The following is a 12,190-nucleotide window of genomic DNA, read 5'->3' on the forward strand; positions in this document are numbered from 1 at the left end:
GGGGGGCGACCCATCATGGTTTCTTGCACCGGGGCCCTGAAGGTTCCAGTTACGCCACTGATTCCCTGCATAGGTTTTCAAATGATTTGAGTACAGTGCCGCTATATAATTGTGTAAAGAACCATATCCCTATTTTTGACCAAGCGACAAAGCCCTGTAATTTGAGTAACTTGGGGTAATTAGGGTTATTCCAAATAGGGGTAAACTCCATCAGGCCATCTACGGACAGTGCTTTTTTAACTGCCTTCCAAACCTTCTGTTGTAGTATTGCCATTGGGGAGGATAAGGGGATACCCGGCAGACCCATCTCCAAATGTGAGCCAGCTGTTAACATGGGATTGGTGCGAGACACCAGTTGTATAATGGGGCCATCTGACTCGTGTAGATCCCAGGCAGCAAGTTGTTGTAGCTGTGATGCTAAGAAATACATCTTGGAGTGCGGTACTGCCAAGCCCCCCCCCCCCCCCCCCTCCTTGCCAAATTGTAGTGTTGTTAGGCTAATATGAGCTCTACCTTTTTTCCAAATAAGATCACAAAATTGGGTGTCAATCTTCTTAAACCATTTATTGGGAATCCACATAGGTGAATTATGGAAGATATATAGAAGTTGCGGGGCCCATACCTTTTTGATCAGATTCACCCTCCCTACTACCGACAATGGAAGCTTAAACCATCCCTGGGATTTTACATGTTGTCTTTCCAGTAGAGGTGCTAAATTTAATTTCAAGTACTCAGCGGGGTCTGGTGATATCATTATTCCCAGATATTTAAAAGTGTTGACAATGACTATTTGGGACGCCTCTGGGAGGACAGCTGACACTAGTGGATCCAGGCCAGCCAGGACTTCCCAGAGGTAGGGCCACTCAACACTGTCAAATGATAGAATGACCCTACCTTCGGGGTTATCCACTGGGGTCTGAATATTTAGAAAAAGGTGTCGGATGTTGTCCGCTGTGGACCTTGTCATAATAAATCCGGACTGGTCACGATGTACCAGTCTTCCTACAATACCCGCAAGTCTGTTAGCAAGGACACTCGCCAGCTGCTTGACATCGATATTTCGCAGTGATATAGGACGGTATGAATCTGGTATCTGTCTATCTTTCACCGGCTTAGGGAGGACCACTATAATAGCCTCCCTCATCGAATCAGGCAGATGTCCCATCTTAGCCGCCTCTTGTAAGGCCCGCAATAGCAGGTAGCTCGTCTGAGCCAGGAGACTGTAAATACTTTAGTTTGCATGCTTTGGACACAGGTTCACATTAAGCCACAACTCGTGTAAATAAGATGTATAGAAATGTTAATGTAAACATCTAAAAAGTTACAAATGTCACTTTACATGTCCTGTTGGAGATATTTAAATTAGGAATTATAGATTCAGACCCAAATTCATTATTCTTTATGATCTTGACGATCCCATCCAATTATCTGTACAAGAATTTTTGATGAAAATCTAAACTTACCTTGGGGTTTTATTTTATGGTTTTTACATTGTGCAGGGTTGCCTAGTCCTTCACCTGTTTGGTCATTGTTTGGAAGAGAGCAGCTCTGGGACTCTGAGCTAGAATTAGAGGTTAAAACATTTTCATTTCTTGCACTTTGAAGGTGAGCCTACAAAAAGAGAAAAAAATACAGAGGAACGTAAACAAACAACGTAAAAGTGAGGTAATTAAAGTGTTACTAAACCCCGGACTCTGCATTCACTATATCTGGTCTCCCACAGCACACAGAACATGGAAATGCAATAGTTTTAGTAAATTTAAGCTGATAAATACCTTTTCTCATTAGCAGTTAGAGCAGTCTTGTGACTTCTATCAGTGTCTGCTTTAAGTTTGTAGGAGGAGTTTTAATTTTACTCTGACTGACCTATGAGTCTGCAGGACCCCTGACCCTCTATCTGGACAGTGTTGATTGGTCCTATGCTGATCACATGCACTCTCCCAAGAAAAAAAAAAACTCTCCAGCAATACACACCAAACTGAGCATGTGCAGGGTGCCCCCAAGGCTCTGTTCTACAAGGAGATGGTTTGGGGACAGTGGAAGAAGGGGAGGATCAGATAAGACAGGATCAAGCAGCCTTTTTACACAATGCAGAGAATTAACCCCTTAGGTTCCACAGTGAGTATAACAAGCATGCTTTACTGCATACACAGACTGATTTTACTGTTGTGGGTTTAGTAACACCTTAAGTATACTTTAAGAAGTGCCAACCATTCCATTTAGGCTGCTTTCACACTGGGGCGGTAGGGGGTGTCGGCGGTAAAACAGCGCTATTTATAGCGCTGCTTTACCGTGTTATTCGGCCGCTAGCGGTGCAGTTTTAACCCCCCGCTGGCGGCCGAAAAAGGGTTAAAACCGCTCGTATAGTGCGGCTATAGCCGCGGTATTGCCGCGGTATATCCGCGCTGTCCCATTGATTTCAATGGGCAGGAGCAGTTTAGGAGCAGTGAATACACCGCTCCTTCACCGCTCCAAAGATGCGGATGGCAGGAGTTTTTTTCTTCTCCTGTCAGCGCACCGCTTCAGTGTGAAAGCCCTCGGGCTTTCACACTGAACAAACAGCAGCGGCTGTTTTGGGTCGGTTTGCAGGCGCTATTTTTAGCACAATAACGCCTGCAAACCGCCCCAGTGTGAAAGGGGTCTAACAGTTGCTTTTGGCCTCATGCACACTGGACATTATAAAAAAGCCAGTAACGTTAGCTGTAGAAAGCTGTAGCTGTAGAGTGAGTTTTTCAGCATTTTTGTAGTAGTGTTTTTCACCATTTTTTTAGCTGTAGCGTTTTTTAGCAGAACTGTACTCCCATAAAAGCTTATGGCTCAAAAACGCTGATAGACATCAAGTAGCCACGTTTTTCAGCATTTTTAAAGCTGAAAAACCCCTCTCAAAACCCACTAGTTCTGGGGGTTTTTCCAGCCAGAAAACGCCCCTGCCAAAAACTGCTGATAACAGCCTATGTGTGCATGGACACATAAGATAACAGGCTGGGGAGTTTATTCACTGCAGATTAAAAAAAAGTCTGAAGCCAAAAACAGCAGCTGTAAAAACGTCCAGTGTGCATAAGTCCTTAAAGCGGAGTTCCACCTAAAAGTGGAACTTCCGCTCATCTGATTCCCCCCCCTCCGGTGCCACAATTGTCACCTTTCAGGGGGGAGGGGGGTGCAGATACCTGTATTAGACAAGTATCTGCACCCACTCCGGGAATAGACTCCCGCGGGAGTCACGTCCCCTCTCGCACACCCCCCCCCCCCCCGCTGTCTCCTGGGAAACACACTGGTTCCAGGAGGTAGCGGGACCACTTAGGACGCGCTTCGCGCATGCGCAGTAGGGAACCGGGAAGTGAAGCCGCAACACTTCACTTCCTTATTCCCTCACCGAGAATGGCGGTGACAGCAGCCGAGAGCCGAGCTGTTGCTCGGCTTCGGCTGCCAACATCGCTGGACTCCTGGACAGGTAAGTGTCCGTTTATTATAAGTCAGCAGCTGCAGTATTTGTAGCTGCTGGCTTTTAATAATTTTTTTTCAGGTGGACTTCCTTTTTTAAAGTGGTTGTAAACCTAGTTACACCACTTTTACCTACAGGTAAGCCTATAATAAGGCTTACCTGTATGTACTGGTAATATCTCTTAAGCCTGCACGGTTTAGGACATATTTACCATATACGCTTGCGCCGACTTCATCGGTGCATTCGCACTGAAGAAAGGGCGTGATCATGCCGTTTCTAAGGGGCTCGTGTTGTGACTGCCGACTCCCGTGCACGTGTGCGGGAGTGATGTCACGCAACTCCGCCCAGTCACAGAGCCGGAGTCCACGGCCCCAGAAGGAAGAGGGTTGAAGATGGATGCGGCCACCAGCGGGGATATTGCAGTCTTCGTTTGCTGGTAAGTGGCACATAATGAGCTAGAATGTGATGCATACTAGCCCATTATTATTATACAGGATTTATATAGCGCCAACAGTTTACGCAGCGCTTTACAATATAAATAGGGAAACAATACAGTTATAATACAATAAAATACAAGAGGATTAAGAGGGCCCTAATCAGAAGAGCTTACAATCTAATAGGGTGGGGCAGGTGGTACAAAAGGTTGTAACTGTGAGGAATGAGCTGGTGGAAGTAGTAGGAGATTAGCTGGAGACATGATAGGCTTTCCTGAAGAGATGAGTTTTCAGGGATCGCCTGAAGGTAGCAAGAGTAGGAGATAGCCGGATAGATGGAGGTAGCGAGTTCCAGAGGATGGGAGAGGCTCTGGAGAAATCCTGGAGACGAGCATGGGAAGAGGAGATGAGAGCGCTTGAAAGCAGGATGTCTTGAGAAGAGCGGAGAGGTCGATTTGGGTGATATTTGGAGACAAGATTAGTGATGTAGCTTGGGGCAGAGTTGTGAATGGCTTGGTATGTTGTGGTTAGTATTTTGAATTGAATTTGTTGGGTGATTGGGAGCCAGTGTAGGGATTGGAGTAGAGGGTTGGCAGACACTGAGCGGTTGGTAAGGTGGCTAAGTCTGGCAGCAGGATTCATGATAGACTGAAGAGGGGATAGCCTATGGAGAGGTAAGCCAATGAGAAGGGAGTTGCAATAGTCAAGGCGAGAGATAACAAGGGAGTGAATGAGGAGCTTGGTGGTTTCATTTGTTAAAAAGGGGCGAATTTTAGAGATGTTACGGAGGTGAATTCTACAAACTTTTGACAACGATTGGATTTGAGGCTGAAATGACAAGTCAGAGTCTAGGATTACACCTAGTACCCTGGCGTGAGGGAGGGACTGATGGTTGCATTGTTGATTTTGATGGAAAAGTCATGGGGGGGGGCATGGGCAGGGGGGGGAATATTAATAGCTCAGTTTTAGAGAGATTTAGTTTAACCACTTCAATACCAGGCACTTAGACACCTTCCCGCCCAGCCCAATTTTCACCTTTCAGCGCTGTTGCAATTTGAATGACAATTGCACGGTCATGCTACACGGTACCCAAACAAATTTTTTATCATTTTGTTCCCACAAATAGAGCTTTCTTTTGGTGGTATTTGATCACCTCTGCGTTTTTTATTTTTTGCGCAACAAATAAAAAAAGACCGAAAATGTAAAAAAAAAAACAAGTTTTTCTTTGTTTCTGTTAAATTTTTTTGTAAATAAGTACGCTTTCTCCTTCAATAATGGGCACTGATACGGCGGCACAGATGGGCACTGATACGGCTGCACTGATGGGCACCGATGAGGTGGCACCAATGAGGTGGCACTGATGAGGTGGCACTAACGGGCACTGATGATGGGCACTGTTGGGCACTGATAGGTGGCACTGATGGGCACTGATAGGTGGCACTGGTATGCGGCACTGATGGGCACTCATAGGTGGCACTGATGGGCACACATAGGCGGCACTGATGGGCACTCGTAGGTGGCATTGATTGGTATATATGGGTGGTACTGATGGGTACGTATGTGTGGCACTGATGTGTGGCACTGATGTGTGGCACTGATAGGTGGGCACTGATGGGCACAGATGGGCACTGATGGGCAATGACAGGTGGCACAGATGGGCAATGACAGGTGGCACAGATGGGCAATGACAGGTGGCACTGATAGAGCATTGCTGGGCAGATCTGGGCATATCATGGACATAATAGTGCCAATCAGTGCCCATTTGTGGGCACTGATTGGCACAGATTGGGCACATGTGGATGGCCATGGGGTACATACCTGGCCATCCACGTTGCCCCTTCCCTGGTGGTCCTAGTGGCATCCCTGGTAGTCCAGTGTGGTGATCTGAGGGGGGGCTGCGCTGATAAACAATCAGCGCAGACCCCCCCTGCCAGGAGAGCCGCCGATCGGTTCTCCTCTACTTGCGTCTGTCAGACGCGAGTGAGGAAGAACCGATCAACGGCTCTTCCTATTGACAGCGTGATCAGCCGTGATTGGACACGGCTGATCACGTGGTAAAGAGCCTCCGCCGGAGGCTTTTTACCAAGATCAGTGTAGCGGTGTGTCAGACTGACACACCGCTCCACCGATCGCCGCGATGCGCGCCCCCGGGGGCGCGCTGCGGCATGTTATCCTGCTGCACGTCATATGATGTCCAGTCAGGATATCACAACCACTTCCCGGACGTCAATCCGCTATAGGGCGGGCGGGAAGTGGTTAAGGAAGTGGTGCGACATCCATGCTGATATGTCAGTTAGTAATGCGAGAGGAGACTGAAGGAGTGAGGTGAGGAGTAGACAGACAGATTTGGGTGTCATCAGCGTATAAGTGGTATAAGCGACCAAGGGAGGAGGTGTGGATAGAGAAGAGAAGGGGTCCAAGAACCGAGCCTTGGGGGACCCCCACAGAAAGAAGCAATGGAGAGGAGGAGACAGAGTTGTAGGTGACACTGAAGGAGCACTGTGATAAATAGGCAGAGAACCAGGATAGAGCAGAATCTCGGAGGCCAAGGGAATGTAGTTTATTGAGAAGGAGCGGGTGGTCAACAGTATCAAAGGCCGCAGAGCGGTCAAGTAGTAGGAGTATGGAGTACTGGCTGTTGGTTTTAGCAGTTAGTAAATCGTTAGGGGTCAAGAAGGTTATTTTCATTGAGGTAGGAGCTAAGACGGTTGTAGACTAAGCGTTCTATAAGTTTAGAGGTGAATGGGAGCAATGAGATGGGTCTTAAGTTGTTCAGGTAGTTAGGGTCCAGTGAGGGCTTTTTAAGAATGGGAGTGATCTGTGCATGTTTTAGAGGGGAGGGGAAGATGCCACTAGAGAGGGAGAGATTGAAGATGTGGGTGAGGGAGCATAGGATAGAAGAAGAGGGTGACCGTAGTAGTTGTGAGGGAACAGGATCCAAGGGACAATTGGTTAGGTGGGCATCCGAGAAAATTTTTGTAACCTCTTCAGTAGTAGCCAATTCGAAAGAGGAGAGTGTTGAATGTGCTGCTAGGCAAGGTATGTTGGGTGGAAAAGACGTAGGCACAGTGGAGATGTCCTTACGAATTGCATCGATCTTGTCTTTGAAGTGATTGGCAATCTCTTGGGCAGTGAGTAAGTTAGTGGGTAGAGGGGGTGGTGGACGAAGCAGAGAGTTAAAGGTTGAGAAGAGCCGACGGGGACTGGATGACAAGGAATTAATAAGAGAGACAAAGTAGGCTTGTTTGGCAGCATGGAGGCATGAATTGTATTTTAGAAGGGCAGATTTATATGGGGTGAAGTCTTGCAGGCATTTGGTTTTACGCCACAGTCGTTCAAGAGCACGGCAATGTCTATTGAGATTTCTAATGTTGTCAGTTTGCCAGGGTTGTAACTTACTTAGGTGGATGCTTTTACTTTGCAGGGGGAAAAAGAGGAAGTAAAACCTCTTTACTTCCTCTTTAAGGACTGGCAAACTGTAATATATTAAATTTATGTTCTTGGGTTTAGATATGTACGAGTTCATATGCACTTGTCAACAGTTCAAACTCTGCATATGATGAAAATACATAAGCAGAGGGTATGTATCGAGCAATCCATTGAACTCTTGGCTGCTGAGTAGAGGACCAAGCTTGATATTTCACCTATGTTTAACGTCCAAAAGCACTTGGTTGGGCTAAGAGCCATTCTTGGTGCTGTTTACAAGAAAAGCTTCATCTGATCCAGTAAATACCATTTTTAAATGTACCACTGCCATTCTACTTTAGGTAACACATTTTTTATTCCATAATTTTTACCTTTATTGAAACATAGTCAATATTAAATCACATGATTGCTTAACTTTCTTCAAGTGAAACAAACATTTATGCAGCATGCAGTGCTACTTCTAATTTTGCAAGTAAGCAAAAAGGAGTTCAGACAGCTTGAAATAATACTCATGAGTAATAGATAAACACATGATGATCAGTGGCTGCAGACTTTCCAGTGTTGGAAAGTGGAAAGTATGAGGTTTTGCTTAAAGCATATGCACAGCAAAAAACTTTTTGTTTTGGGTAGAGTGAGAAAGGGTTAGAACTTTGCCAAGTTTTTATTACCACCACTGGGGATATTCAAGTTCTTTATTCACCCTGGGGGCTCTTGTCACAAGGACAAAAAAAAAAACAATAGTAAAACCAGGAGGCAAGGGGTAATACAGTGCATCCAGAAAGTATTCACAGCGCTTCACTTTTCCACATTTTATGTTACAGCCTTATTCCAAAATGGATTAAATTAATTATTTTCCTCCAAATTCTACAAACAATACCCCATAATGACAATGTGAAAGAAGTTTGTTTGAAATCTTCGCAAATTTTTTAAAGATAAAAAAATGAACAAAAAATCCCATGTGCATAGGTATTCACAGCCTTTGCTCAATACTTGATGCTACAAGCTTGGCACACCTATTTTTGGGCAGTTTCTCCCATTATCCTTTGGAGGACCTATCAAGCTCCATCAGGTTGGATGGGGAGCATCAGTGCACACCCATTTTCAAATCTCTCCAGAGATGTTCAATTGGGTTCAAGTCTGGGCTCTGGCTGGGCCACTCAAGGCAACACTGATTGTCCTCACTGATGGGCACAGATTGGCATCATTGATGGGCACTTTTGGGGCTGTATTGTAATCAGGGCACTGACGATCAGTGGCCTGACTGCCTATACACATCTCCCCTGTGAGGAGATGCCGCTGTCAGTGTAAGACGTGGAGAGCCAATAAATGGCATCTCCTTGTTTACATGTGACTGGATGTGATTGAACACAGCCGATCACATGGGTAATGAGCCGCAGCTCTTTGCCGAGATCAAGGTTGCACCATGTCCCAGCTCCTGTGTCTGTGAGCAGTCTCCACCGCGCCCCCCCCCCCCGCAGCTATTAGTAATAAAATAAATCTTAAAAAACGGTCACTGCCAGTCCCTCTTTTAGGTAGCCATAACACACTGTGTAAATATTTGTGAAAAACTAATCATCTAAATACCGTTTGCAGATATCTTCAGGCCATGACTCCTACTACAGTGGGAGGGGCTGAGCGGCCAGCACAGTGGTCATGTGACCTCCCTGGCTGACATCAAAGGGAGATCTTGGCCCCTCCCACTGTTGCCCATACAATGGAGTAGGCGAGAGGCCGGGAGTGACATGACTGGCCTGAAGATCTCTGAAAAACTATTTATAGGTTTTGTTTTTCCACAAATATTTACACTGTGTGTTATGGCTACATAAAAGCAGCTGGCAGTGACATTTTTTTTAGAAGGGCTACAAACAATTTAATTATCGGTCCGATGCTGCATCTGTCCCCCCGGTGCCTCTAAGACTGAGAACGGAGCAATCTAACACCACTAATCGCTCGTTTCTCACTGTTTCGTGAGCAGAGAGCTGTTGACTGTCACCGCGCTCACTGGGGGGGCTGGGAGCGCCCACCTCAGGCTCTCAGTGGCTCACTGAGAGGCTGAGCCCAATGGGCGGATCCCGACTCCATTGTTGTTATCTTGCCGAGCCTGGACCGGCTCTGTGACGTCAGCAGACAGAGGACTTCAGCCTACTGTCTGCTAACAACAGGTCACAGGAGTACAGAACGAACTGCACTCCTGTGATCCAGAGGAGAAGTACAAAGTTTTTGCTGTATTTCTCCTTTAATTAATTTATTTTAGCTACTTAAAATGTATTTAATAATAAGACAGAAATTATTGGATACAGCTTGGTGCCATGGGGTACTGCTATATGGGTCACCGAAAATAAATAGTGGATGAGCAAGATAGGTAAACAGAGGATAATACGGGGGGGAGATGGTTTGGTCTTGAATGAGCAGACCCTTGCAGCCCTAAGCCCAAAAGCATACATTTACTATCTTGCAGTTTACCAAATCTTAAATGGGATTGCTCTATTCTTTTTCTTTTATAGGCTTTCTGTCCTTTATTTTCACCTGGTGATCTGGCCAGTAAGTCTGTTGTTTTTCAACAGAACAAGCTGTTCTGCAGATGTAACAGTTAGAGAATTGAGACAGACCATTTACCAGTGACAGGGGTGCTTACAATGATCAGCTTTTACTTATTTATGTAAAACCTTTATATCAAAAAGAAAAACAAATGAAAACTGTTGCTGTCATTGCTTGTTTATATGCAGTGTGACCTGGAGTTTGACTTCAATTTGTGAGTGTATCTAAATCTGCTAGTATATCAGCTCTCCCCAGGCTGACCTTGCTGCTGCCCAAAGGTGCCCCTGTGCTCCTTCGGTGTGGGGAGCACTCTTATACAGGAGGTGTGTTACTAGCCAGATTACCAGGTGTAAACAAAGGGGAAAAAACCTAAAAAAGAAAATGAATGCAACCACCACAACTAAGGATTGGTAAGCTGCAACATATTACATTTTTTTGTTTTAAGTTTATTACTGCTTTAAGAATTGATTTACTTTACACAGATCTAACTTCTTATATTTATTACCTTTCTTAACCACTTCTGGACAGCCCACTGTATATATATGCTGGCACTTTAACCACTTGCCGGCTGCCTAACGCAGATATACTGAGGCAGAATGGCACGGGCATTCAAAATCACGTACCTGGTACGTGATTTGCCCCCCAGAGCCTGAGGTGGTCAGCATTATTAGGGGAGCAATCCGTGCTGAGGGGGAGGCCACTCATTTGTGGCCACCCCCTCGAGATCGCTCCCAATGAATGAAAATCTTCCTCTGCTGCTGTAAACAGCGGCAGAGGAAGTGATGTTATCTTTCCTCGTGTCGGTCTTTTCGATCCGGCGCCGAGGAGAGAAGACATCCTAGTAAGTCTGCACAACACTACACTAACAGTAGAACACTCTAGGCACACTTTTCACCCCCCCATCACCCCCCGATCACTCCCCTGTAACCCCTGTCACAGTGACACCAATAGCAGTTTTTTTGTTTTTTTTCTGATTATTGCATTGGTGTCATTTTGTGACAGTTAGAAGTGGTAGGACAGTTAGTGTTAGGCCCCTTTAGGTCTAGGGTACCCCCCTAATAAAGTTTTAACCCCTTGATCACCCCCCGTCGCCAGTGTCACTAAGCGATCGTTTTTCTGATCGCTGTATTAGTGTCACAGGTGACGCTAGTTAGGGAGGTAAGTATTTAGGTTCGCCGTCAGCGTTTTATAGCGTCAGGGACCCCAATATACTACCTAGTAAAGGTTTTAACCCCCTGATTGCCCCCTAGTTAACCCTTTCACCAGTGATCACCGTATAACTGTTACGGGTGACGCTGGTTAGTTTGTTTTTATAGTTTCAGGGCACCCGCCGCTTATTACCTAATAAAGGTTTAACCCCCTGATCGCCCGACGGTGATATAAGTTAAGTTTTAGGGTCAGATAGGGTCTGCGTCGCCCCAGGCAGCGTCAGGTTAGTGCCAGTACCGCTAACACCCACGCACGCAGCATACACTTCCCTTAGTGGTATTGTATCTGAACGGATCAATATCTGACCTGATCAGATCTATACTAGCGTCCCCAGCAGTTATGGGTTCCCAAAAACGCAGTGTTAGCGGGATCAGCCCAGATACCTGCTAGCACCTCCGTTTAGCCCCTCCACCCAGCCCAGCCCACCCAAGTGCAGTATCGATCGATCACTGCCACTTACAAAACACTAAACACACATAACTGCAGCGTTCCAGAGTCAGGCCTGATCCCTGCGATCGCTAACAGTTTTTTTGGTAGCGTTTTGATACAGTCGCTAACAGTCAGAAGCTTTTTTACCTGTGAGTCTCACTAGTGTACCACTAAATTTAGAGCCCAAAATGGCAAATCAAAGGTACACTAGTGAAGAGGCCTACACGTTCCTGAGCATGACAGAAAGTGAAGAGGAAGTCACTCATCTGTCAGATTCAGGCTCAGAATACAATCCTGTAGAGGACAGCGGCTCCATGACAGATAGCTCTGATTACGGAGTTGTGGTCCCTGCCAAGGTCAGGCGTACCAGACCCCAATCTTCTTCTTCTGTTGTTGATGTGCAAGAACCACAGGTCCCTCGTATGGAGCAGAGCAGTACTATCGCCGCTATTCCTTCTGGTGAACTGGAAAGCACCAGCGGCCTAGTACACCCTGGTCGTAGTTAATCCAGCACTGCAGTATCACGTGGTGACGTGGCGAGTCCCATAAGTGCAGTTCAAGCTGGTGAGGTGGCAAGCACAAGTAGTGTCCCGCCGCCACCAAGAAGACGAACACAGGCCCGTCGTGCCCATAGTGCCCTTCCTGCTGCATTCGCCATGCCTAATTGGGAACCCACCACTTCTGCAGCACCCGTAGTTCCCCCATTCACTGG

General features: G+C 46.3%; 1 protein-coding gene across 4 annotated transcripts in view; it reads right to left on the bottom strand.

Annotated features, from left to right (window-relative positions):
- The window catches only part of KIZ (kizuna centrosomal protein), a 385,513-nt gene that overhangs the window by 179,377 nt on the left and 193,946 nt on the right, over window positions 1-12,190 (bottom strand). For all 4 annotated transcript variants that reach the window (XM_073628139.1, XM_073628140.1, XM_073628141.1 and 1 more), the window contains one exon: window positions 1,464-1,611. In XM_073628139.1, the coding sequence (XP_073484240.1) occupies window positions 1,464-1,611 (148 nt within the window). The remainder of the gene's footprint in view (window positions 1-1,463; window positions 1,612-12,190) is intronic.

Source organism: Aquarana catesbeiana, linkage group LG04 (genome assembly GCF_042186555.1).
Source record: "Aquarana catesbeiana isolate 2022-GZ linkage group LG04, ASM4218655v1, whole genome shotgun sequence".
NCBI classification, from domain to species: domain Eukaryota; kingdom Metazoa; phylum Chordata; class Amphibia; order Anura; family Ranidae; genus Aquarana; species Aquarana catesbeiana.